We start from the raw sequence: 27,641 nt of genomic DNA, 5'->3' as shown, positions 1-27,641 counted from the left end.
TAAAACAATGCTTATCTAAGGCCGGTAAACTTTGAACAGCTAAGTGCCGTAATTATTGTCATCTGGGATTTGGACCACAGAGCTTAAACAAATTCTAGGAAAGCCTTGAAGAGCGTTTTTATTCGCACTCAGCGGACCTCACTATAGGTAGTCCTATACTTTTCACTCTTTGACACGCATGCATCTCACATCTGACAGCGATTACAGATGCCAGTATGGGTGGGAAAAAAGGAAGAAGAAAAAAAAAAAGAAAAAGAACATGCTCAGCTTGAACAACATTCACTAAACTCCCCATTTGAAAGCACTTGGCTCCGACTGTTTTTATGGCATACAGAATACTGAGCACAAGAGAGCTGAAAACAATACCAAGATCGTGCTATTACAGCAATCAGCAAATAGACGGATGCCACTTGTCTCAATGGCTCACACTGATGTGTTGCAAGGTCTCATCAAGATGACAGTCCATGCAAGTGAAGGATCCATTTACCTAATCGCTGTGTAAAATATCCCTTTTTAGGTTTCTAAATTTTTTGAAAGCAGAGAAGCACCTTGACTTCAAAAGGTGGCCATTTTTGGGAAATATTCATGTTTGCAGATCACCACACTCAAAGCTTTGAAGTCGCTGGTAAACATTTTGGGAACCACCTGCCTCCATAAACATACTTGGGAACTGGACACGGTCAGTGGAGGGCTTTGGTGCCTACTGGATGTGCAGAGATAGGATGGACCTTGAATGGTACCAGCTCTCACCTGCGCATTAACTGACTTCAAACACAGAACAGTCAGTAAACACAACTCATGCACTTCTCATTATATTTGAGTTTTGCATTAGCCTCACGCCATGCAAAGTGTTAAAACCAGATGAGACTGGGTGTTATACCTTAGCCTGAAACAGGCTACCTCTCCGTATTGTTGACTCACACGTCATGATTTGGAAACCTCTGGACGACCTTTGCAAAGTAAAAATCTAATTTCATCTTGGAAAACGCATTGGAATTTTCTGAGACTCATTTATTATATAACAAGTTTTGAGTGGATACTTTTTTGTAAAACACTGATGCCTTTTTGTATTTGGTAAGAAAAAATGGGTTAAAATAAAAACTGAACATTCAAGATAGCATATGAAACACACAAATAAAATGTACCCATGCATAAGGACTATTTGTATTTGACTACAATCGTCTTGAGGGTTAATCAGCAGGAGGTCGATGAAGAAAAAAATAACCGCTTAAACTCAAGTTAAGCTTTTTATCCCTGTCGGCTCCAAACCATCAACTGATCTGTGAAAACCAGATGTACAGCAAGCATGCTGGGGATCATAATGGTAAACAATCTGTATCTATCGCACCACATCCACCTACACCTATGGCCTCTTTACATTGGATTACTGCACAAATCCAGAATCCAGTTCAGGGTGTCTCCTCCAATAAATCAACTACCAATCAACACATTTCTATAAATCTGCCCACAACGTGCACATCTGACAGAAATCATATTCAAAACTTGCTGCACAGGCAACAGCACTCGCATGAAAAACATAATTAATAAAATAAGTGAAATATAATATCAATCAATTCTACACGGCTCTTTGGAGTTTGGTTCTCCGGTGCTGCAGTAGAGCAGTTTTCTGTGAGCAGGTCCCCTGAGTTTATTTCGCACGAAAACTTTCATAATGTTGAGAGAAACAAAGACTGCGTTGTTGCCAGCAACACAGAAAATAGACATTTAATGCAATTTCAGGTACTGAGGTTGTACTAAACCCTGTGACAAGATCTAGTGCTTATTGTTGCCGCGTTACAATTTCTTAAACTCACCATAAACTAAACGAACAGAGTTTAATGAGAAGACATTCAGGCAGTGGAATCTGTTAATCTAATGCTACGGTGGACTATCTGACCTCAACCAAAATGCTGACGCAGCCACGGCTCACAATCCAGTAGCCTGGTAACCAAGCGAGGCAAGTTAAATAACAACTCGGCTCACTGTGCGACCAGTCACTGACACGTAAGAGCACCACAATCATCATAGCACTCATTCAGAAAAAAAAAAAGAGATGGCAGGAAACTAGAATGATAATGGAATCCAGGAAATGCTGCCGATTTCTGGCAGGGAGTACATTTCTCAACAGATAATTGACACTATATGGGAAGAAATCGCTTAAAAAAAATAAATTAAAAACAACACATGACATCAACGATCAAATTTAGCATCAGGTAAGACAACTTCATACGGAACAACGGCCATCTCCACGTCAGCAGCTCACAGAGCTCACAGGGGCGGTGTTAGGACTGCCGACCCAGGAGATTTGGGTGTGGAAGAGAGAACGGTGGAAGGAGCAGCCAGGCGGCAAAGAATGACGAACAGGCCAGAGGTTCTGACACAACCCATTTAGTACAAATGAGTGCGAATGTTGGCTGGCGTCACTTGAATGGTATTTGAAGGTCTAAAGGACTAAACGTTCACCACACATCTCTCTGGGTGGGTAGAGTTGGCTGTTCTCCAACTGTAAGTTCACTGGATCCATCCCCAGCCCTGTCAAGTGTTCATGTGTTCTGAACCTCACGTTGCAAGAATCCAGCCACTGAAGGTTCTCACAGTTCTGGTCTCTGCTGGAATAAATGGGAGGGATGTGTCTGACAGGGCAAAGTAAGTAAAACCTATCCCAAATCAATATGTGGAACACCTCGATCACGGTGGCCACCCTCAGCAGAAAAGCTGAAAGATCTGCCAGTGGTAGAAGTCCGGGTTTACTGGACTTCTACCGCTATGAAGGTTTTCCTTTTCACTTTCTGCATTCACTTGGGAGGAGGGGGGTTCGGTTATTTATGATTTTTTATTTATGACTTTTTTTTCTCTGGATTTAAAAAAATGCTTTAAAATATTTTCTATTATTCCGAAGTCTTGATGAAAGGAAGAAAAACATTCTTGTTCGCATTAATGAGCTCTTCTGGAATAATGAATGCAACATGACACTGCATCCAAAATACAACCTTGACTCTTTCACCATATCTATAAAACTCAAGTACAAGATGATCTCCCGACATCTGAATCCCACCACATAATAAAAACGGGATTAAACTACACAAGCGGGGCATGTTTGTTCCCATCAGTCAAGGAAGTACAAGCCTGTTTTATTGAAAAATGATGTCGTTAATTTTTGAAAAACAGCAGGAAATATTTTTTCGAAGAAAGTCTGGATTTTTAACAAAGAAAGCCTGTATTTTTAACAAAGAAGAATTATGTTTTCAATTCAGAAAAAAACAACCAAAAAAAGATATTCATTAAAAATAAAATGATGTCAAATCAGAAAAACAGAACATATTTTTCAAGTGAATGTAATACGCTTACCGGTATGTACTCAGTGGTTTACTACATTTTGTAAGAGTCAGTAGGAAATCTTTATGGTATTTTAGTGAGAGATGTTTTAAATATTCAAACCAGTATGAATAACATAAGCGGGAGGTGGATGTGGAGCGGTCAATGGCTCACAAGCCACGTGTGAAAGCTGGACAGATAACATCAAACACCATCATCGCTCCACAATTATGGGCAGTTTTATTCTTGACTGATCCAAATGACACTTGATTGAAGTTTTATGGGCAACATGAACCATAGCAGCAGGGATTTTTTTAGAACAGATTAATGAAACAAACCTTAAAAAAGGGTTTTTGACTAAAATAAATTCTTTACTAAGACGTGAACCACACATTTAAATAAGTACAAAACTGAACACGCTGCAAATAAAAAGGTGACTTTAACAAGAGTAGGAAAAGATGAAAAATGTCAAATGTGTTGCAGTTTTTGCCCTTTGTCGTGTACTACTCATGCTCTATTTTCACATCAGGGAACACAGTGACATGTAGCCTTTACAAACCAAAACAATCAGTCAAAATAGAGGTGCTATGACAGAAACAAGTGTCTGCACGCCTCTGCGGAGACTTTTGCTTATAAAGCTTTTACTGTTAACTACTACCCTGATGGGTCAATGACAAGCCATAGTAAGAGCTGACTCAAGCCTGAGTCACGCTGAATCCAGAAAGACCTCTTTATCGGTGCAACACGAGGCCCAGACTATTACTGGTCTGTCTTTATTTGACCCATGCAGAACAGACAGTCAGACACTGATCACATGATTGCTACCTACACTGACCACAGTGCTCTATGAGAAAGGTCAGAAGTATGACCCACAAATCAAATGTCTTCAGAGGACCTTGATATTTTCACGGAGAGGAACAATAAATCAGGACCAAACTGCTTCTCGTGGTTTGGGAGCAACAGAAGGGAAAAACGAAAAGAAAAAAAAGAAAAGACTTTTGGGGAGACTACCGTCGTGGTTACTCACCGACTCACACTCCCTGAGTTTCCTCTGGGCGCTGTCAAAGTCAAAGTTCACATAGAGGCACTCCACAAACTCTGTAATTGGATCTTTGTAGGTGTAAGACTCCTGAAAAAAGAAAGAAAGTCGGAGTTAATTCCAAATCTATAATGTTACAGGGGTTGTTTCCCTAAAATGCAACAAACATCTGCATGTAAACTGTTACAAACCACCAACAATAATAACTAGGTAGACAAATAGACCACCGTCTTGGAACAATGAGTAAATAAATATGATAGAGGCTTGAGTTTAGACATGTTCAGATCTCCATATGGTTGTAAATAAAGTTCATAAAGTAATGACACCCCTCCTGACCCCTGGACACAATACAATACCTGCTGTGATTAAAAGGAAGTGCTGACAACTTATCCATCCTTCAGAGCCAAATAAACATAGGCAGTTTCTGAACACCGAGTGGTAAAAAACAAAAAAAACTCAATTACCTGCTGTATGACCTTCACCAAATCCTTCAGAACCTGCCGACGCTTACGGACATCCTTGTTCGTGATGACTGCTGTGGTTAGGTAACGCAAGATGTGGGGGCACATGGTCTGGATTGCATTGAGGTATCTGGAATCGGGGAGAGGAAAGTAAATCACTTATTAGACCAATGTAAGCAAAGACGTGATCTTTGGAAACGGAGAACAAGCCTTTGCAGCTAAACAGATAAATGTCCCAACAGGACCTTCATTTCTGCACATGGGCTCCAGCTTTAAGCTGTCTCTTTCATTAGAATCCTCCGAGAGGGGGGCGGGGGGGAGAGAAAACCCTGGCAAGAAGACATAGATCAGTGAGCAGGGACCTGCCCAGTAGCTGAAACTCAATACATGAGGGACTGATGCTCTAACCACAGGTCAACTTGCAGAGGGGCTGCAAACACGAGAGACAATGCGGTTACAGGCTGATTCTGATCCCTCGCCGACTCGGGAGAGTATCCTGCAACAACACGTCTGCGTAACACCTCCACTTTCCTTGTCAGGCGGGTCATTAATGTTCGTCACCTGCGTCTCCAAAGCTGTCCGCCAGTCGCCCGACCACATCTAATCTGAAAAGAGGAAGTGGGACGGTCGCCTTCAGGTCTCCCATAGATACGACTGAGGGAAGCAGCCCTGACAGCAGTTTAATTAGCTGAATCAATTAAAGGGACAGGGGTCCTGTGGTAGCTGTGATGTTGAGTCTAAAAACAGCAGTGGGCTTCTTGGCAAAGCCCGCCGCTGGCCTGGTTTTAGGAGCGCCCTCCCTCTCTTTGTAGTTGTCTGCCTCCAGCTGAAGACCGCAACGCTTCATGCTGTGTTCCCGATTAACCTACACCTACTCACTCTCCTGGGGGCTCCAATAACAAGCCATCTCACAAAAGTCACTGTACCATGCACTTCTTGTGGTGTTCACCCCAGCCCTCTTTGGGGATAACTCCGCTTCCTTTTTTTTTTTTGTTTTGAGGTTTGAGGCAAGTTTGACTTCATATTTTTTTTATTCAAGAGGGCTGTGTGAGGACATCGAGGAGGAGAAGCGAGAGACGTTCCCTTTTCACAGCTCGTCTGGAAGTGATTTTGATAAAAGTCGCTCGGCGTGTGCTATTTCGGTGATATTTGCCTGCTCTGCACCTGCGTCCTAATCCTTTAGTGCATATCACTTCTCCTGCAGCCTGTGCAGCCTGTCGATACTACGCACGGCTTTGGAAGAACATCTGCTGACTGGAGGGGTAAGGGAGGTCAAATGTGGAGCTGAAGGCCAGCCGCTGGTCACAGACTCCAGCCAAAGGAAGTATTGGTCAAGAGATGGGAAACAAGAGCCAAACCAAGCCAAGCTTGAGCAGGGAAAACATGAGGTTTCTACACTGTGAAAATGCGAAGCACACAAAACTACCTCAGTTTGTCCAAACAGATGGCTGGGTGAGCTTTTCATGAGTAATTATTGGGCAGGCCTCCTTAATCGTTCCACAATAAAATTAAAAACTGAGTAAAATTCAGGGAACCAAACATTTGAGTGGGCTGTGTTGTGGTTGCCTGTCATACTGTATGTGGAGCCCAATCTGTACAATTACACAAGGCTACAATCAGAACGGGGGGAGGGGTTAAGACATCAAAATAGGTGGTGTGCAAATTTTAACACACTGTATAAAGTTTCCGATCTGCGATACACATGGCCCGGGTCTCGGGCTTGGAGAGTAAACAGACCACACGAAAAACACGCGCTTCTGAAACCACTTTAAAAATACCAGCAGGGTTCATGAAAAAGCCCACCGGCCAAAGAAATGCAGTTATAGAAAATTGCTTACGGTAATTTAACTTCATATCATAAAAGATAGCTTTTTTTTGTTGTTTTAAATCTATGTGCTGTATCAAACCACAATGAAATAAATCAAACGCATAATTCAGAGTAGCGATACATTATCCCCATAGCAACAAACACCATAAACGCCCACTGTAACCACATCTTCCTTTGTGTAGTGGATCTTATCTTTACAACTTCTTCCCGGTATTCCAAGAAGTTTTTTTATTTTTATTTTGTCAATTACATCAACTGTAAAGCAAATTGTACTTACTGTGGCTGATACAGAAAGAGCTCAATGATGTTGTCTCTTCCCTTGGGGTGGTTAAAGAAGACGAAGAGAGACCAGTGAATGAGCCATGTCCTCTGCTGGAGGGACTGGAGAGGAGAGCTGACAGACTGGGGAGGACCAGGAAAGAGAGAAAGAAAGGTGTTATTTTTGGCGAGTAACAATAAAAAATAATTCATTTGTGTTTGCCCTCCAAATGGCAATCAAATACCAACACGGCCCTGATACTCTGATCCAAGTTCTTTTGCAGTCAGATGAGTGCATGTGGTGAGAAATAAAATGCCGCCGCAGGGCCGCGCTGCAAGTGATATGTCAATATAGGAGTCTATGTAAGGGAATCTAAATGCAGTATCAAATTCTGAGAAGTGGGGCATTTACGTTGTTATCAATAGTCTCTCTGAGGCGCGTGAGGTCCTCCATGGCTGCCTCCCAGTTCTGCATCAGGATCTCAGAGGCCAGCTTCCCCCACAGCGAGTTCAGGGCATTCCTGTCTGTAGACGGGACCTGGAGAAAGAAAAACGGTAAACTTCAGATCGGATGAATTCCTCGCGGACAGAAAATTGAATTTTAGTCCGCTTTGCTTGGCATAACCACAGCAGAGACTTTACAACAAATATTCAAAACTATTTCTCTTTGTGTGTGTGTGTTTCATCTACAACGGTGTAGGGGGCATCTCAGGTATTCTCAAACAAGAGCTGTGTGGTGTAACCTATGGATATCCCACACGGAGCGAGTCTGCGACGATGAACCAGAGTGACCCACACCTGTGGGACCGAACAAGTGCAATGCACGCGTGTGACCTAACGAGTGTCCACCTGGATATTAAGAGTATTCAGGTATCCAAGACTGAGCGTGCAAATGATCAAAGAAAATTATACCATCAATCGAATAACACCGGGTCCAAAAGGGTCCCTATAAGTTGTGGCAACTAGTTAACTTTCTGTCTTTGTAGATGTTTGTAGCCACTTGCAGGAAGGATCTGCTGTAACAGTGCGTTACAGCAGATCTGAAGAAGCTACTCTCCGTTGATGAATGACTGTGTTATGAAGACGATGCTTAGTGTCGTCCAATATGGTTTCCATTTATGAAACATTCTTTTTCTTTAGTAAATGAGCTCCAGCATCCTGTACAACCCCCAGAACAATGAGAGCCTTCGTTATCAGTTTGTAGTAGTTTAGGTTTCTTTTGCTTCATAGAGGATGTAGCTGCAGGGACGCAGGGAGCTGCAGCTCTGGTGGAGGCGACATGTTCTACACCTTCAGAGTGGGAATGAGTCTAACCCCCCACCCTCAACGTATGAATTTAACAGGTGTTTGTAGGATACCACACCACCACTTGCTTGCTGAATTACTTGCTGAATTGTTGCAAAGAAATGATGAAAAGATTTCTGAAGGCGAATGAAACAGACACATCTGCACTACTTAAAATTACCACTAACCATGTACGTATGGTAATTATCCTTCATAAAAACCCATAGGTTTTAGTTACTTAAATATATCTGAGCACACGGAGGTCAGTTCTTCTGTAATAGGTACAAGAACCTCTTGAAAACACCCAGCTAGGCTTAGTTAGCTGTTGTATCACCTTCCCTCTGATTTAACAGTTGTTCCACTGAGCTCTTGATCCATTTGATTCAATAATGCTGTTGGTTTTAAAAGTAAAAAAACAAACAGTATATTTCCCTTCTTATACGCTACGGAGGTATATTGGTATTTTTTAAATTATAATGAGCATTTAATAGAGGAAAGCTGAACTCCATCTTTTTTTGTATGTATACCAGAATTAACTTTTATAATAGCCTACAGAGAAATAAAAACAAATGCTCAGTAATCTTAGCTGAGGAAAAAGTGACTATAGTAAAAGTGTTGTGATTTTATGTCGTGTGTGTTGATTACGAGGGAAATTATATAGAATAGTTAAAGTTGATGGGCCAGTTGTCAAGAATTTGAAATACATCATCATCTAGCGCCTAAACTTCCCTTAAATTCAGTGCTTCAACTGACATTTTTTGGAGCTTACGCTCAGGTCAGAGCCAGAGAATGATAACTACTTTCATTCTTGCAGACAATTTCACTGAAATATGCAAACAAGACACATCTTTGAGAGGACTTTCCAACACGAAGCAGGCTACCGTTTCTGATTTCCAGAATGACCTTATACAAACAAACAAACAAAACATCCAGTAATGAAACACAGGTTGGGAGTGTCTGAAACCTCAGCAGTGGACGCTGGTCTACACCCAAGTGCTCATGGGAAACTCTGCGCCACACCAGTCCACGATAACAGCAAACACCAGACGCAGTGACATGAGTCAAGCAGGAAGTCGGGGTGGGCGTCTGCCGAGCGCCCGGAGAAGCATAGGTGGTGAGTGAACCCCCCCCTTCACCATCCGACAGCTGCTGAGCCGCAACAGACGCACGGGTGAAGGAAACACTAAAAAAAACAGCAGGTTTCCACTGAGGACACACACATTAGTTAGGGTTATTTTCTTTTTATTATTTTATTTGTTTTTATTTATTTTATGATTTTTTTTTTCTCTGCTTGATAAAAATGATCTACAATGTGTTAACATTTTAATGAGCTGCTATATTATGAAGTGATGACAGGAAAGAAGAAAATATTTGTAAATACTCCAAAGGAGAGGATGACTGATAAGTGGGTCCCTCCATCCAATCAGAGCAACACAGTCCTCTATATCAAAGCCCAATTCAGGCCCATAATGAACACGTTTTAAGTGCAGAAGTCACAAGTAAGGTTATTATTGAATCCCTGAGAAGAAACTGGCAACACTGTTGGTATAAAGGTCAGTGTTTCATCTGTTCAAGAGTTTTGTTTTGGTTCCTATTTTCTTCTCTCTTGGAAGTCCCAGCCCACTACATTTGGCTGACCTCCAGGTCATTATGGCAGCTTTCGCCTCACAAACACAAACGCGCGCACACACACACATACACACAAACAGAGTCTGGCTTTCACTAGCGGCCACGCTAGAAAAGTCCAATACCTGGGTTTTTCCAGCAGTTACCTTAAGTTTCCGCTGGTTTGTGAAATGGGCACATTTTCACTGACTGACCAGCAACAATAAATTTACTGTGTTGGGGATCTGTCGGGATACTCAATCTTTATTCTTAACATTCAATCCCTGCATTAAGTGATGATATGAATAAGTTGCTCTTTTCGGGCTAGGCCACACTGTAACAAGACCTGGGGCATGGATTTTGCAAGGCTGGCTTGCTTCGTTTAATTGACTGGGTTTCCCACGTTAAGTAACATGGTGGTGCCTCACCTCACCCGTACGGGGGGAGAAAGGGACAGACAAGGGGCCTGTGAGGATGGGAGGTCCACAAAAGCTCTGAGAAGAAAGGGAGGGGGGTAAAAGCAGTACACAGACTCCAACTAATGAAGTCCATTTCTACTTATACCCTCTTCAAAAAAAAAAAAAAACCTCTTGCATTGTAAAGAGTAAGCAACAAATATCTAGTTACAGAGCCTGAAAACAAGCTAAAAATCGGAGGGGTAAAACAAATAAAAGAGATGAAATCAGATTAGGTCTACAATGGATTTCAAGCAACTAAACTCAATTAGAGCAATTTTGGTTTATTTAGAACGAGTTGCAAAGCCGCAAACAGCTGGTGCTGGACCAGCGACACATCCGTCGCGAGGTTTATGAAGACCGTTCTTTAAAGCCCTTTTTATTTTTTTACGCAAATTATTTGTTATCGTAAATACACCTCTTCTCATTACAGCGCAGAGCAGATGAGTTTTAAAGGCCCCATCAGGCAAACTACTCAACTGCTTTGGGTTAAGGGGGTTGTTTGTAGCAGAACAACCTTCAGAGCCGCTGCCAAGTTTTTGAGCAGGGGACATTTTGGTAATGTGCTCAACTCCGGCTAGACACTGACATCAGAAAGACAGGGGGAAATACATCCATTATTAAATGCTAAAAACAACAGAATAATAATTTTTAAAAGTCTTAATGTCTTTCTTTCCCCTCTTGACAAGAGTAAATGTTGATGTTATCGCCATCCATTCTCTCAGGGCCAGCTTCACCACAAAGCCAAGTTCTGAACCAAAGTCAAACCAAAGCTGACAGACAACTCAATGACACTGGAAACAATGACTACGAGGACTGCTTCAACTCATCTAAACCTTCTTTAGCTGAAATTAACATAATAATACATGAAACAATGCAAGATATCATCAAGAAGGGTCAAAACAGATACATTTCTCCTTGAAACTGAAAAACAATTAATGTCTAAAAGAAATGAGCTCCTGTTATGGAGATACAAAACCTTCATAACGTTAAATCCCGCTTCAAAGCAGGCAACTAATGAACCGGTAAAGATAATATCAATAATGCACGTAATGCAAGTTCCATAGTGACCATCCTGATCATTAAGCATCTTCATACAAAAGAACCTGGTAACTGATCAATATGTATGTCTGTGTTTGTAAAACTAAATATCAGCAAAATTCTTTTTTTTTTTTAAACTTTGGATCATAAGACCATGAAAGCAACCATTTGTTTGTCAACTATTTTTAATGTGTCAATATGCATGCATTTGTAGTATTCCAGGTCTGAAACTCTTCCAGTAAAAGGTGGAATCAACACAAGAAGTGAGGGATGACGGCCCATCAAGCTGACTCAGTTAGGACTATGAAAAGGTTCTGCATGGAGCCTTCAAAGAAGGAAATTATCCTTACAACCTAGAACTGGATATGAATGCATTTTAAAATGACTTTCCGTAAGGTTACTTGTTGTCAACAGGAAATTGGTTCTTGTGTGTCTCTTCTATTATTCCACTAGAGCAGATATCCATCCATCCTTCCATCTTCTACTGCTTATCTGGGGTTGGGGAAGTGGCCTAAGCTGGGAAGCCCAGACTTCCCTCTACCAGGCCAATTTATCCTGCTTTTCTGGGGGTAACCCAAGGCATTTCCAGACCAGCTGAGAGACAGTCTCTCCGGCGTCTCCTGGCTCTTCCCCGCGGTCTCCTCCCAGTGGGAGGTGCCTGGAAAACCTCTCCAGCGAGGCATCCTAACCAGATCCTTGAGCCACCTTATCTGTTTGGCTCATCTCAACGGGGAGGAGCAGCGGCTCTACTCTCAAGTCCCTCCCGGATGACTGAGCTTCATGGTTACAACAAAGAGAGGTTTAGCAATAAAACCTCTGCAGAGACTCTGAGCAGGAAGGATCTCCTGTTGTGGTCTGAACCGCAGCGGATCTGAAGAAGCCTCTGACTGAAGACACTTTGTTGCTGAATCACTGTGTTGTGAAGAGGATGCTCAGGGTTGTCCGTGATCTTCTTTATTCTATGCAGTGTCCCCCTTTGCAAAACCAGCTCCAGACGCTCTAAAACAGTCCCCAGAACAGAGCCAGTTTGTTCAGTTTAAGTCACTGGCTCTGATGTTGCTCCTCCAACAGATGACTGCAGATGCGATTGCACTCTCCACAATACATACAGCAGATAAACAGATAATGACAGACCCAAGCCTTCTCAACAAGTACAGTCTGCTTTCTCCTTTCTTCTAAACAGCATCAGTGTTGTATCTCCAGTCCAGGAAAACACTGCTGTATTTATACCCCCCACCTCTGCTTCTTCTCCAATGATGGAAAAACTATTCGATGTAATCCTGGCTCTCCTAAAATCTACAATCATGTCCTTTGTCTTGTTAACATTGAAGATGAGATGATTGCTCCCACACCATGCCACAAAACAGCCCAGCAGTCTTCTGTACTCAGTCTCTTGTCCATCAGTGATAAACCCCCCAGAGTCAGAGGATTTGTGTAGTTGACAGGACTCCAACTTGTACTGAAGTCTGAGATGTACAGCGTGAAGAGGAGTGGTGAGAGTACAGTCCCCTGTGGTGCTCCTGACCACATGTCTCAAACTGTGGTCTGTTTGTCAGGTAGTTAGTAATCAAGCTATTTGCGGAGGCATCCACCCGTGTCTTCTGGAGTTTCTTGCATAGTAATGCTAACTAGATGGTGATAAATGCACTGGAGAAAATCGATAACTATGATCCTCACAGTGCTGCCTTGTCCAGACGACTGGGGGCTCATTGAAGTAGGTGTATGATGGCATCGTCAACTCCAACCCCACAATGATATACTGCAGTGGGTTGTGGAAGGTGCTCGTTTGTTTATTCAGGTGGGCCAATTAGAGTCTCTCCAAGGCCTTTGTGATTTTAGAGCCACAAGTCTGCAGTCATTAAGAGAAGAGCTGCTGCAGAATCCCACATAGCTGGTCTGCACAGGCTATGTGATCTGTTCAAGATCTGCTCAGTCTCTCCAGGTGCCTCTTTACCCGACCGCCAGAGACAGACTGGCGGGGAGGCAAGCATCTCCTGGTGTGGCAGGAGACAACGACGGAGCAGGATCAATGACTGAGGTGGACGGTGAGACAGCTGAGGTGTGACAGGGAGGCTGTGGCTCAAGGGAGGGTGGGAGGTCTGTGTGGCTGGGGGCAGGAAAGGAGCCATCTCTCACTTTATTGGCTGTTTCTTTGTTGCAGCGAGTGCCGGGATTACAAAACTATGTACAGATATGCACAGTAGTGGTCTGTTGTTTTAGCTATTCAAAAGGAATCTGAAAGATTACTTTATCGTGTAAATAAAATAAAAACTTTCCTTCTCAATGGTTTTAGCAACATAATTGTAGCACATTATCGTTTTTGTTTTTTTGTAATTACTGTTTTACTTCCTAAATTGAGGGGAGGTCCGCTGCATAAGCCTGTTGGCTTTTTGACCTCTCCTGTCACATTTGTTTTACTATTTTGATTGCAAGTGTTACTTTTTATTGTGTGCAAACTAATAAAAAAAATAAATAAATAAATAAAACATTACTGATTTCTAGGGCTGGGCGATATATCGAGATTTTAATATATATCGATATATTTTCAAACACGATATGGTACGAGACAATATCGTTTATATCGATTTAAAAAAAAAATAATAATTTTTTTTTTCCTTTTTTTTATGATTTTGATATAGCTTATTTTGTGACAAATTGACTTGAATGTTAACTGTCAACCTCAGTGGAAAAGTCTGCCTGTTACTGTCTACATTGTATTAATTGCACAGTGTATTTTAATTTAATTGTTATGCAGGAAAGGGATATTTGTTTTATTTTATTCAAGAAGCATTTTTATTCTATATATGCAGGCAGTTTATTTTTATTTCATTTGTTTTATACATTTTGATATTGTGCAGACCTCTGTTAATAAAGGAACCTGTGTGACATTTGGCACGAGGCTTTGTATTAAAACTGACTGTTTTTTTAAGGGTTTGCCTCAGAAAAAAATGAAGCTAACAGAGATGCTATGCTATAATGCTTTGGGGGAAACCCCAATTAAGGCACAGAAAAAATATCGAGATATATATCGAGTATCGCCATTTAGCTAGAAAATATCGAGATATGACTTTTGGTCCATATCGCCCAGCCCTACTGATTTCCATTAATTGTTTTGGAAGAATAAAAAAAAGAAAACTTGGGGAACTATTGAATTCAGTAGGTTGTTCAGATATGCAATTACTTTTACATCACAGAAACACCTCAGACCACGACTATCTGGCCTACTCATTCATCACCACTTTTTATCTGTGCCGACAACTTCAAAACATGCTACCTTCGACACAGAAGGGGAGAGCAGAAACTCTTTTGACAATCAAAATATTACGGCAATATGGCAAAGTCCAATCCTTCCTGCCATGTTTCACATGACCACTGCTCATCTGGCTCTCAAAATAGGACTTATTCATCATGATGTTGTTAGAAAACTGAAAAGACTCCAAAGACTTTGTTATGATACTTCACTGGATTCACTGTCCAAGTTCATGTGAACGGCAGAGAGCTGTTTATTAACCGCAGAGAGTGCCGTGATGCACAAACATGTCTGAACAAAGCTGAGAGGAACTTCAAAAGAGAAACGACCAATGTCTAAAAGACTTCATTTAATAACCTAAAAGCAGCGCAAAATCGTTTTTTTCAATGATAAAATAGAAGGTTCAATTTAATTTAAAGAAATATTTGACTACTCGTCGAAAGTCATGATCCCATCTCTACAAATCAGCAAAAACCAAAGTATCTTTGGAGTCCCACCCCAGTTTCTTTAGAGCGCTGTCACACTTCAACAAGGATGAGTCTAGTTCAGACAGCTACGGTGGACATCGCAGTAGAGGCGACAATGTGATGACTGAACAAAGCGAGGTTCTCAGCAAGAAAACAAGCAAGAATAAAACCTGTTTTAAAAGTAACTTAACCTTTTCACTTGTAGGCGGATCTGCTGAGCTACAAATGAGATCAATGATCTCATTAATGTGACCCACCTCAAGTCAGAAACAGACTTCAGACGGGGGCTAATGCTTTGTACCAAATGATGATCAAATCACCTGCTGACATAATGCTTTTGAAATTTAATCTTTATTTATTTCTTCTAACCACTATCTTATTACAAAAAGTCCCAACCACTTCTTCAGGCACATCCCACAGGCCTGAAATGCAGTAATGGATTAAAACCAGCAAATGACACCAAGTTGACGAGACAAGAACGATGAAAAATCTTGGGTTCATACTATTTGCAGTAAAAAAAAAAAAAAAAAATGTAGTATGTGATTACTTTAAAATCAACCACAGTGTTGCAACTTTTTCTGGTTTGTGGTTCTATTTATATATATTTTTTTCCTTCAGATCATCATTAAAGATGAGGAGGGAACATTGTGATTATGACAATGTTATAATGAGCATTCCATTTTGTCCCCAGATCAACCTTCAGCCTCTTAGAGGCACCTTGCAAATTGCCCGTTACCCTCTTGATAGTAAGTAAACGATGCCTTGAATAACTAAGCGCTGGAGCTCACAAGTCGTGACTGGGGAGTCTCTGGCCAGTGCTCTAAAAATCAATAAACTGTCTGATGAGCCCCGCCCCATGAGAAGACTATGGACAAATTATGCAGCTCGCCTCTGATCACTTGGCCCAGTAAAACATCCCACTCAAATCCAAAAGCGGCAGTCTCTTAATATAGAAGACGTGACGGGAATTGAGCAGCCAATGACGTCAGCTTTTGACATTCAATTACTTCCAAGTTTTCTTTTTAACTCCTGTGCACGCATTTGCTTATAGACCAATTAAAGCAATCCTACAAGAATCATGTGATGCTAAATTAGGATGTTTCAAGACAGAATTGGACAGAAATGTCATGGGAATATTGGACGACACATTATTTCTCTGGACATTTCCTCTTCGGAGGCAGAGATGGTGTTTTTTTTTGTTTGTTTGTTCTTTTGTAGATTTTTGTTGCTATTGTTTTTACAGAAAAAAGTTTTGTTGGGGTTTTCAAAATAATTTCTTTTTAAAGCAACAAAAAACTAAAAATATGGACCTAAAATACAAATACAGAACCTTAATATGCGGCTGAATATCCAAGTTGCACCCAGATATTATTGATGACCTTCAGAGATATTTCTCAAAGAACTGTGACAGTTGAAAACTCAATTTGACATGACTGGAAAAGATCAATTAAACAAGTTAATTTCCAAGCAAGGGCCCAGATTTAATGGAGAGTCTACATGTTCAAGGTATAATTTGGAAAAGGTCATTACTGTAGCCATTTGGTCTGTTAGAAGCATGTTGGGGATGGTTGTTCCACTGGAACACCGTTGTCTCCCGGTCCCACTGATGGCTTGAGGTTAAAATGACAAAGTCTGATTGTCATGACTCCATCCACAAAACAGCAGCGGAGCATGTAGCAGCAACCTCCGTGCTGAACAGCTGGTGCAGTGTTCTCTGGGTTTAACACAGCAACTTTATTCCTCCAAACACACCTCTGATCATGACAGTGAAGCAACTCAATCTTCTCCAGTCCAAAACAAAAAACAAACAAAAGAACACCAAAACTTGCAAGATCCCCCGCAAAACCGGTCTCACTTTCCCAACAGGGTTTTCTTGTTTGACACCGCCTTGGTAAAGTAAAACTCCAATGCAGACACTCCTGCTAATGTTCCAGCAGCTTCCAGTTCATATTAGACCTGAGCACGTATGATTTATGGGGACTTCCTGATTATATGTACGCAGAACTATAGCTTTGGCCTTCTTTGATTGAAGTGATTATCTTGGAGTGTGTGTCACTTTATCCGGTGAGTATTGTCTAAATGCTGATGTTTCCTGCATGCCATCTTGTTTAAGAGCTAAATGAAATGAAGCGCTACTGTTGGAGAGCTGCATCGCTGCCAGGGAGAGCGCTTCACTGGCTGTTAAGCAAATTACAAGAATATAATAACCATCATAGAACAGTACATGAATAAATAGATGTGTATACGTCAAGTGAAAACCGAGTATCCACTTAACAGACTGATACCCAGATATCCCAGTATGGGGTCCAGCCCCACTGCTGTCAAACAAACCCTTTTTAAGAGGACGCAGACAAGCTACCAGCTGGGGTCAATATTGATCACCAATGGAAAGGTAGGATGTCTTCCGTTTCAAAAGCTTTTTGAAGACCTTTTGGAACATTACAAATCATCTACAATTATTTTGTTTAAATATCAGCAACAAACCCCAATATTTTTGTCCATAAAAGATGCATCTACCTAATGATGTCATAAATCTCAAGTTCAGAAGAGTACCGGATTAACTTTTCAACAAACATCATGAGTCAAGGTAACTTAGCCATGATTGTGCTGAAGCTGAGTGCTTACCAAGACTCTGAAGAAGTAGAGGTATTCTGCAGCACCAGAGTAGTTTCCACACTCATACTGGAACTTGGCGTATCGGTACAGCGTGTCCAGGTACTCCTGGCGAAACTACAAGGGAAAGAAGAAAGTTTCAATGTCACGAAGAACACCTGAATCACTGTCAGCCCAAGACAAACGATATCCGAGCATTTTCCCCCCAATTTAATTATCGTTTTGGCTCAAATAATATTTTACTGTGAAAGTAATTAGTTTTATGGACTCACTATAAAGCACCACAATACAAGATCATACCTTACTCTATATGCATCTATCTAGCTATATTTTAACTTGTGTAAATATTGTTAAGCCACTGTCTTATGAAGATGATGTGCAGTGCATCGGGTTTTGTATTTTATGTAGCATTCTTGCATAATCAGCTCATTTCTCCACCGACCGCAGGCTTGGTTTATTGAGCAAACTATCACTCGGTGCCGCTTGGTGAAGTAGTGCACTACCTTGGCGTTTTCCAAACCCCAGAAAATAAAATAAATACAATGGCAAAAGAGAAGATGAAAGACAAACTGGAACAACTAGATTAGCCTTGACGGAGCGAAAGCGGCTGTTGTTGTTCCGTAACAGTGCAATCTGCAGCGGTGGCAATGGACGAGAAGAAACAACTGGCACTCTGCGAGGACGTGGAGTCCACTACCATCGGTTTTTCAGGGCCACAATGAAATACCAAACCCTCTGAAGACGTTTTTGGCCACACGTAGGGGTTTCTGAAAATTATTTGTGGGCTGATTCTTCATAAATGGATGCATCTGTCAATAATACAGCCCTCCGAAACCACTCGGAACCCCTGCTAATAGAAATATGGTGATTGGTCTTCAATGGTGAAGTCCTCTTTTCACCACTTTAGGGTGTGCTCATGTACTCATTTCTATGTCTTTTATGCAGTGGTGGACAGTAACGGAGTATATTTACTTGAGTACTGTACTTAAGTACATATCCAGAGGATTTGTACTTTACTTGAGTATTAGATTTCTTTGGTACTTATTACTCTTACTTGAATACATTTCCAAGACAAATATTTTCACTTTTACTCGAGTAAATTTCTAGGAAGGCTGAAAAGTACTTGTTACTTACAGGTCTGCTCTTTTTTCTTCTTCCCTAAAATCCTATGGGACACAAGCTGTTTTTGTCAAAGGAGGAGACCTATGACAGTGCACGCTCTCCACTGGGATGTACGTAAAGCGGAAATACTCAAGCCTCCCCTGAGGGGGATCCAGACTTAGTTGGATGGTGCAGGTTCATTTGGTTTCAGTTCATGATTGTTAATAAACTCTGCATCATCTGCTGTCCTCTTATGATCTCATTCATTTGATTTGTTTTTGGTGTTTCTGCAGGTTTTATATAACATTGTGGTTCTAAAAGCAGCACATCAGTGCAGCTGGTTTCAAAGAGTTAATTCTCAGAAACAAGAGTTAGAAGATCCTTAAATTAATTTAGAAAAAAATATAGTAATTTACTGATGTGGAAAAATAAGAAATTTACTCTTACTCTTACTTTTACTTAAAGTAAATTTAAAAGCATTTACTTTTGGATACTTAAGTACCTTTAAAAGCAAGTACTTTTCTATTCTTACTCGAGTAATATTTTGACTGAGCTACTTTTACTTGTAACGGAGTAAATTTTGACCAGTAGTATTTGTACTCTTACTCAAGTACTGGGGTCGAGTACTCTGTCCACCTCTGCTTTTATGTCTATGCTGCATTCCGGGAGACGCAGATGTGTCAAGGAATAGTAACACGCCCACGAATGAGAAAAATCATAATTATAAGTAGGGCTGTTGATCCAATCCTACTCATCTTCCTGTATTCAACTGCTCTACATGAGAACAGTGTGCAGTGACATCACGTCATTCACACAGATTTTTAGAAAACCCAAAATAAAGGCTGTCGTCCTCTCCCTGCTGAGAGGGCCTGCCCGCTCGGGGCCTGGGCTGTGTGGAGGTACACTGAGGACAGCAGGATCCTGGAGTAGGAGGGGAGCAATGGAGGGGAGGGTAAGAAGCCAAACAACCTGGTAAATATAGAACCTCCGGCATTCTTGCGGCTCTATCCACGAGTCCCGAGCTATTCCGTTTATTCTTAACAATTGACCACAGAATGTAAATGTCCACAGAATTTGTGCAAGCCATACAAACCCTGAAAATGAGTTAAGGGTTTTGGGAAGTAATTCTACTTTTCCCTGCTCAGCCCCGTCCCTCCCACTTGCCCGCGTAACAGCCCGCGGGTTCACGTAAGAGCCATGGGAAACACAGGGAAGAAGGGAGATGCGAGTATTTCGGGCCAACTTACGTTGTGCTTCTCTGCCAAATAGTCAAAGAGCATTCGTCCATCTCTGAAAGAAACACAGCAAGACAGTTGTTAAGAGGCCGTTTGGCAACATCCTAATGTTTGAACCCATGTCTGTTATACTTTTCCAGTTCAGGTCTAAAATAAGAGCCACGTAAAAAAGAAAGCACTTTTAAAACAGTGTGATGGGCGGTTCATCACATTTGGTTTGGCCTCGCTAAATCTACGAAAGCCATGTCTAACAAATTGCGTCTGGTAAATAAAGCGAGGACTGACTTCTCAGCACAGCCTCAGTGTCTCTTTGGGTTTGTCAAAATAAAGGAATGCACTGGCTCTTCTAAACTGTTGTATCCCAAATGCATTTTACTACTAAGCCTGCAACCAAAAATCTATTTATGTGGACACCACATTGAAACTATTTGTGTTTCTCAGGAAAATGCAGTTTTATAATAGGAATGAGAGAGTTTGCATTCACTGGCACATACGCGTTGTGCGTCAAATGATTTCAGTCTGAGGCTGAATTCCTCAGTGCTTCAAGTCAGGTCATCTTTTCTTGGAGACTGAAGATGGCCATTTTCCACTAGCTCCGTGATCGCTTCCCATGTAGCGTGGAGTGTTCATCTCCTCAAAGCTAGATATTCTGAAATTCTGAAATGTAATAAGCCCCACCCTTAAGTTTGGTAACCCCCTCTTTTTATTCCTGTGCTCTTTTGTGTGTGTATTTAAAAAAAAAGGAATATCTAAAACTCAATTTATCATACTGGGTTTTTATATTAAGTTAACACATCAGATGAACAACAATATATATATATATATATATATTTTAAATAATTTAACAAACAAAGCGAATAATAAGAGCATAATAATGTGGGTAAAACTAGACACCTCCTCACTACTTCCATAGGACTTAAGAGGCTGGCCATTAACCTTTGATGAACTGATCACCAGCAGTGGTCCAGACATCCAGAAAAGCAAATATTTTGGCACCTTGTTGGTGTAGAACATTAAGGTGTGTGCTAACACAATGCCAAGAGGGAAAGACATAAGCACTGTTTTCAGAGAAGCAATTGTCATTAATCTGGAAACGGTTATAAAACTCTAGACAATGCCAGTCTTTTCCAGGAGTGGACATCCCAGCAGAGAAATATGTATAAAGAAAGAAAAAAATCTCTGATCCAGCCTTACTGAGCTTGTAAAGTGTTAAAAGTCTATGACAGCCCAATCTGAAGTATAATCAACAACTGAAGTTTGTTTGGAAAGGTTGCCTGGAGAAAGCCAATTCTGTCTACAGAGAACATGCAGGCACAAGTGATGTTCACAACACTATGAAAGAATTTTCTTGGAAAATGTCTAAAAAGTCTGGACAGATGGACCAATGCCGAGCAGTTTCCCCTAGACACCCAGTGTCTTGTCTGACAAATACCAAACAGCTTTTAAGCAGAAATACCCCGTCCCAACTGTCATGCACGGTGGTGGGGTGATTATTGGGTTCGTTGGGTTTGTTATTGCTTTCACATTTCAGTATTGAGTCGCCCACAAATTCGACTGTAGATTAGGTTACTGTAGGGGCAATTTTTTTTTTATTAAAAAATTGTTGTAATTGGGTCACATAACAGGACAACAATCAAAAGACACCAGCTAATCTACATCAGAAAGGCTGATAAAAAAATGAAAGGACTCAAGGTTTCAACCCCAACTAAAATTAGGGATATTCTGATACAATTTTTTTTCTTACTGATGCAGATGCCGATACCTGGGTTTTAAGTATATGCCAATACTGAGTACTGATCTGTGGTCGCTCTTTAAATGCTTAATAAGATAGCTTGTGTTATTTTTAGCAACAGTCGTGCCACGTCTAGTGTGATTTTCCAGCATAAAATTAGCATTAGTCTTATTTTGGCAATATGTGCTTCACAGATAGCTTTACCCAACAACTCACAACAAGCCACTACCTCTCCACCTGGTGATCAATTCCCTCATTTTCATCAGTATCGGTGAGTATAAGCTATGCAGTGATGGTGGTAATTTGCTACTTTGGCTTCATTTAAGTTGCATAAATAATGGTATGGTGAGAAATACCATATGTTGTTAATCTGAGGTTGCACTGGCCTAATACTATAATGATTGTAGTTAGCTTTGTTTTCCACATAAGCAAATCAAAAGATCACAAGAGGTGGTACTAGCTTTTGCTTGCAACTCTAACGCTGTACAGATCTGCTATTTCTTATCAATAATTAAAGTATAATTTCTGCTTTGGACTTGTTTCAGAGTTCAGAAATGAAGTTCAGTGCTGAAAAATACCAAGACCATCAGTTCTGTTAACTCAAAAAGCAAAAAAAAAGAAAAAAGGATTACTTTAAAAATTCCAAACAAATAGAGGATAAATTAATGGCTATCCACATGGTGATCATGATCCATATCATCTAATAAGGACGGATTGATTGTAAGCAGCATGATTTACCATGAAATCTGAACTCTGTTGACTTCAGCAGCTGTCCAAATAAAACTCAGTAGATCATATCATCCCATCAGCCAACTGTTCAAAATGAAATGGGTGACATGACGAGAAGTTTTTTTATTTGATTATGTTGTTTGTGGTCAGGACGCTGCAAGGGTCAATTAATCCCAACAGACATTTCACTAGGGTTCAAATGTTGACCCATTTTTCATTTCCAGAACTGTATGACCCTTTAATATAGACCTTATATTACAGAACAAGCCAACGCATCAACGTAATGCAACGAGATGTCTTCTGGCTGGAGAGACGCTGCTTCACTAACCTCAGATGAGATTCCTATTGTTTTACAAACCGAATGCCACGAAGAAAAAAAAAAAAAAAACAACACAAGACTGACAGATATTTCCTCATCCAAAAGGAGGATTTTCATTTTACCCTACATTAACAACAAACCAACAATACAAAATGAAAAAAACTAAACTGATGTCGGTTTTCCCAGGATCAATGTCACACACAAAACATTTGTTTTGCATAAAGATGGAAGTTATGATGAGAAATCAATGACCTGGTGGACTGCATCTGTCTTGTTGTCTCAGAGTCCTCAAACATCTTCACAATGGGTTCGGTCTCTGACTGCAGCTGCTTTAGCTGAGCCACAACCTCAGTCCTCTTCTCTCTCAGAGCTGCGGCGAGGAAGATAAAGAAAGATATTAGTTACAGCAAGATCATAAACCGGCATGTACACGGTCTGGACCTCTGAACTGAAAACGCAGTAAAACAAAGTTTACTGCTAAATCAATTCTGAATAGAGTGAGTGCTGTTTAGCAGGAGGCCTTTATGATGTCTATCCAGCAATATTAACTTTATAGCTTAGATTTATGCATGTTACCCCCGGAGAACTAGAGGTGAGCAAAGCACATCCAAGAAAGTGTTGAGACTTACTCGGGGGAATCTCCTTGTCCAAATTAAGACTTCTGTACACATCCATGGCGAAGTCCACCATGTTTGTGTCACTGAGGAGGTCCAGTTTTCCTTGAAGCAGCTCCTTCTCATTGTAGATCTGAAAACACAGCAATCAAAAGAACAAAGCTAAATCGGTGCGTTGTGAGAAAGCTTTGTGACCAAGTTACAAACACTGACTGTTTGTAATAAAATGAAATTTATACTTGCTTGATAATGAAAATAATTTATGCATCCCATAATTTATGCCATATACACTCCTCCGGATCTGACAAGCTCAGTCTCTTAGATGTGTTACAACTAAGATGCTGATTTAATTAAAGCAACATGAAAAACATATTTGTACTAAGTCAGATGGCATGTTGGTTATTCTTTGTAATCATCGTGAAATAAATCATCTCCACTACATTAATTTTTAGTGCCTCATCAGATTTCCTGCGACCTGACTCAGACTTTCAGCTTTCACTAGCTGCAGTATTTCATAAGGTTACGTATTTTAATATCCTTTCCTGAGGCCTAAAAGATTTTGTGACAGAGACATAATATTCACATTTTTTTCCCTAATTTTTCAAACGCTACCAACTTTTATTAAAAGATCCAACTCACTTTGCTCAAACTACCATGTAGAAACAATAAAACCGCTCCGTTTTCAACCACAACTTTACAGGTCTGCTTATAAGAGCTAGTTTTAGAAGATGATGTTGCTGCTCGACTCAACTTTCTCCATTTACTTCGTTCTATTCATTGTGACTGCTTAGAGATGGGTGTCACAGTTTCATCCAAAAGAGTAGTTTACAAAATTACATTTTATTTTCAAAAAGGCACATCAGCGGTGCATCAATTTGGACCTTCCCATCTGCCTCCGTGCTTACAAACAGTGCACAACGAAGGCACATCGTTTAAATGAGCTGTGTGAAATCGTGACAGGATTTTCTTGTGTCAGAACTGGTGATTAGATAGTCACCTTAAAACACCCAGACACTCTTAAGAATATAAAAACTTTAAATAAGATGTCCCTTATGATACAGCCCCTTCAAATATAATGCAAATACCTATTTACCAAATACTGCCACCTGGGAGAGTCGTACACTCAGACAGCAAAAGCCGTTAATTTAGTGCCAAGATGGCTCATCTGAATGCATATAAAACATTAAAGTGGATATTACCTTGTATCCCCCCCACCATGATGAATGGTAATCCTCTAAAGTGTGTTGAGTCTGAAACACTGCTTACGGGTTGTGATGGTGAGGTAATGTAGATAATGACACAGTGACTGTGCAACACATCATTTATACAAAAGAACACCACAATCCATCAGAGCACTCATTTAGGAACATGGAAAATTTTAAGAAGAGATGCCAGGAAACGTGTATAACAATGAAATCAAGTTGGCTGCTGGTGCCGAGAATAGAATTTCACAGCAGAGTAGTTCCATGGTACACAACGTGGTTATCTACAATAGAACAGTTGAAACCCTCTATGGACAGAAGCAAGTGATTAATAATTTACATCACTTTGAAATTCATGGCAACAATGATCACTACAGCGAATGCCCAAGTCAGCAAGTTCAACACCTCTTGTGAGCAGACATGAGCAGCCAGCAGACTGAGAATTAACAAGAGGAGAGAGGTTCTGAAATATCCTGTAATGTACAAATGAGTCTAAATCAGGCACCAAATATCCAACTTCTGTATTGAGGCCGATGCAGAATAAGTTGCACTTCATCAACTGAACACTGGGGGCTGCCTCCAAAATTGAATCAATCTCCACTGACCCATGTTAAATTTGCCAAATTTTCTTATTACACCTTAAAAAAGGGATAAGTCACCCAATGTTTCATTGTACACTGCGTATAATGTAAAAGCTTTTCTATTCTATTTAGGGGTGTTGACTTTTATTTGGCGGCTGGTTTAGCCAATCACCTAGCCATCATCACTTTCTCGTCAGCTATCCTCATGCTATGAACCTTTGCTAGGCAATCAGCTTGTGCTAGCTCCACATCAGCAAAATGAATCTGTAATTTCTGATTCTGCTACCAAAACGACATTTGAAATGGGATATTACACTCCAAAATGTTCACCAGCAACTACCCAGGTGGATCAGCTGAAAAAGCTGGAGGCCATGGTTAACTTCAATTGACATAAGGGTGAAGGTGTTGTTTGTTGCATCCATTTGCACTGCAAGGAAAAACAAGGGGCTTCAAAAGCACCCTTCAGAAAACCGACGGGTGACGACACGCAGGGTTCATTTAGTAATTGTTGACTTTTTTTTTTTTTTTTTAGCAGCGACCGCAGCAAAAAGTACAATTGTTAGCTCAGTGCATTCCGCCATAGCAGGGGTGTCCAAAGTTGGTCCTAGGGCCGGTGTCCTGAAAGTTTTAGAACTAGTCAAAACTTTTAAAATGAATACATTATAACTTCAAACTAAATTGAAAGTGATACTTTAACCCTTTACTGGGCAAGTGACCAAATGTGGTCATTTCAATAGAACAACAGTCTATGGTGATTACAAAAAAAGTTACAATGTTAATAGGGGTCCTTTATTATTATCCAATACCCCCTAGAATTGAAATTTCAAGCATTTCATTCACTGCCCTGTGAAGGGTTAACATGAAAAAAACTCCTTTGTACTGTTACATTTAAAGCTCTATCTGAATGGGTGCATTGTCTATCTTAAACAGAGGCGCAGAGTGGCAAATAAAAAGGTGCATTTCCACTAACAGGAGTTCCAGATAGATCTTCCGTTTGCGTCTGTCCATTATCCTGTAAAAGTGGCCTTCCGCAACCTTTACTGGGCGAAAGCTGTTACATCTGTTTCAGAATTATGGATAATGTTTTTAGTCAACAACATTCAATAATTTCAATATCGCCAACTGCAGTGTCACCAAAATAATACCATCTTTTTTTAAATAGACGGTATAAAAAATGAGCACGTGGGTGCCATCTGACAGTTGTATCATCAGACAATAGTGAGCTGTAGCCATTTTGGTACAGTACAGATTAGATTAGATTCAACTCTATTATCATTGCACATGTTAAAGTACAGTTGTGATAGTGAAGGTATTGCATTATTTATTTGGGGATCGCAATTTGTAAACAGTCTCTAAGAAAAAGTTATACAGCCAGTTGTGTATTCTTTTGTGCGGTTTAGAGTAGGTTTCGTTTTGATGAGTAGCATCATCAGCTATTGTCTGTTTCAGTGGTTGGACAGAGGCAACATTCATGGTTTTACCTCTCTGCTTTTAAAACTTAGGCGCAGGCATATCCAATTAACAACTTTTCAGCTAAAAAGATGATTTATGAACCGTTTGTTTTCTATCGGGTGGTGGGATTGATAATATCTAATCATTTCACGGACACGTTGCTCAACTTCTACGCGCAACAGCTCCTGCCGGGAAATTCACAATTCCGCTTCCGGTTTGTTCTCTTCAAATTTAAAGACATCCAAAAAAGTTTCGACTCCGATTCCCATTAATTTCATCGTTACATATATTCTACCATAACGATGTATAAAAATCTTAATTATTTCAGGTTATGTTCAACTTTCGCCAACTTTTTCCTCAGGTTTAGTAATGGGAATGCATGTCTGGGCTTTTACTTTTAACATCGACTTCCCCATTTCCGGTTAACACGGTGCGCTTGTACGGACCGAGGGAAAATGTGACCAACTCCTCAGCACGCTGCCGCGCACAAAGCGGCTTAAAAGCCACCTATTCTTTCGTTTAAAACAGCGGAGGGACGCGGTGAAGTGTTAAAGTGCTGGTATCGTTCATACCTCTTTGACAGACAGGAACTCCAGCAGAGGAAAAACGAGATGACGGTCTAAAAAGTGGGCTATTTTAGTGGTGAGGTCGTACTCCGCCATCTTTGTTGGTGGGAAAGGGAAACGGATGTATGACGCAGCGGTGTACGGAGGGGCTTGACCAATCAGAGACCTCCTCAGCGCAGCCGGCGTGCAGAGGGATAGACCAATCAGCGACTTTCTCAACGCAGCTGTGAGCAGAGGGATTGACCAATCAGAAACTTTGTCTGCATCCTCAATATAAAAAAAAAAAGCCTCCGAAATGGCTTATCAAGTTCATTAGGTGGATAATGACTACAAACATTTGTACTATATATGTTATATATGTCTGTACATTTTCGTTTTAGTTATTGCATTTTCTCTTTATTCTACATTTGCAAATAAATAATTTCATTGCACAGAGAACTTGCTTTCCTGCTGTATATGACAATAAACATCTTGAATCTTGAATCATTATACAA

The 27,641-nt window shown here is 40.6% G+C and overlaps 1 protein-coding gene across 1 annotated transcript in view; it reads right to left on the bottom strand.

Moving 5' to 3' along the window:
• Positions 1–27,257, bottom strand: part of eif3ea (eukaryotic translation initiation factor 3, subunit E, a) — a 42,393-nt gene extending 15,136 nt beyond the window's left edge. The window contains exons 1-9 of the mRNA XM_061718219.1: positions 27,154–27,257; positions 23,362–23,479; positions 22,985–23,102; positions 19,965–20,007; positions 17,629–17,733; positions 7,314–7,439; positions 6,921–7,045; positions 4,819–4,945; positions 4,343–4,444 (exon numbers count right to left, since the gene is read on the bottom strand). Of these exons, the coding sequence (XP_061574203.1) occupies positions 4,343–4,444; positions 4,819–4,945; positions 6,921–7,045; positions 7,314–7,439; positions 17,629–17,733; positions 19,965–20,007; positions 22,985–23,102; positions 23,362–23,479; positions 27,154–27,243 (954 nt within the window). The 5' untranslated portion in view covers positions 27,244–27,257. The remainder of the gene's footprint in view (positions 1–4,342; positions 4,445–4,818; positions 4,946–6,920; positions 7,046–7,313; positions 7,440–17,628; positions 17,734–19,964; positions 20,008–22,984; positions 23,103–23,361; positions 23,480–27,153) is intronic.
• Positions 27,258–27,641: the final 384 nt, after the last annotated feature.

The sequence above is a fragment of the Cololabis saira genome, chromosome 3, assembly GCF_033807715.1.
Source record: "Cololabis saira isolate AMF1-May2022 chromosome 3, fColSai1.1, whole genome shotgun sequence".
Classification (NCBI taxonomy): domain Eukaryota; kingdom Metazoa; phylum Chordata; class Actinopteri; order Beloniformes; family Belonidae; genus Cololabis; species Cololabis saira.
Note: the sequence above shows the minus strand (reverse complement) of the source record. Positions and strands in the feature narration are given on the sequence as shown.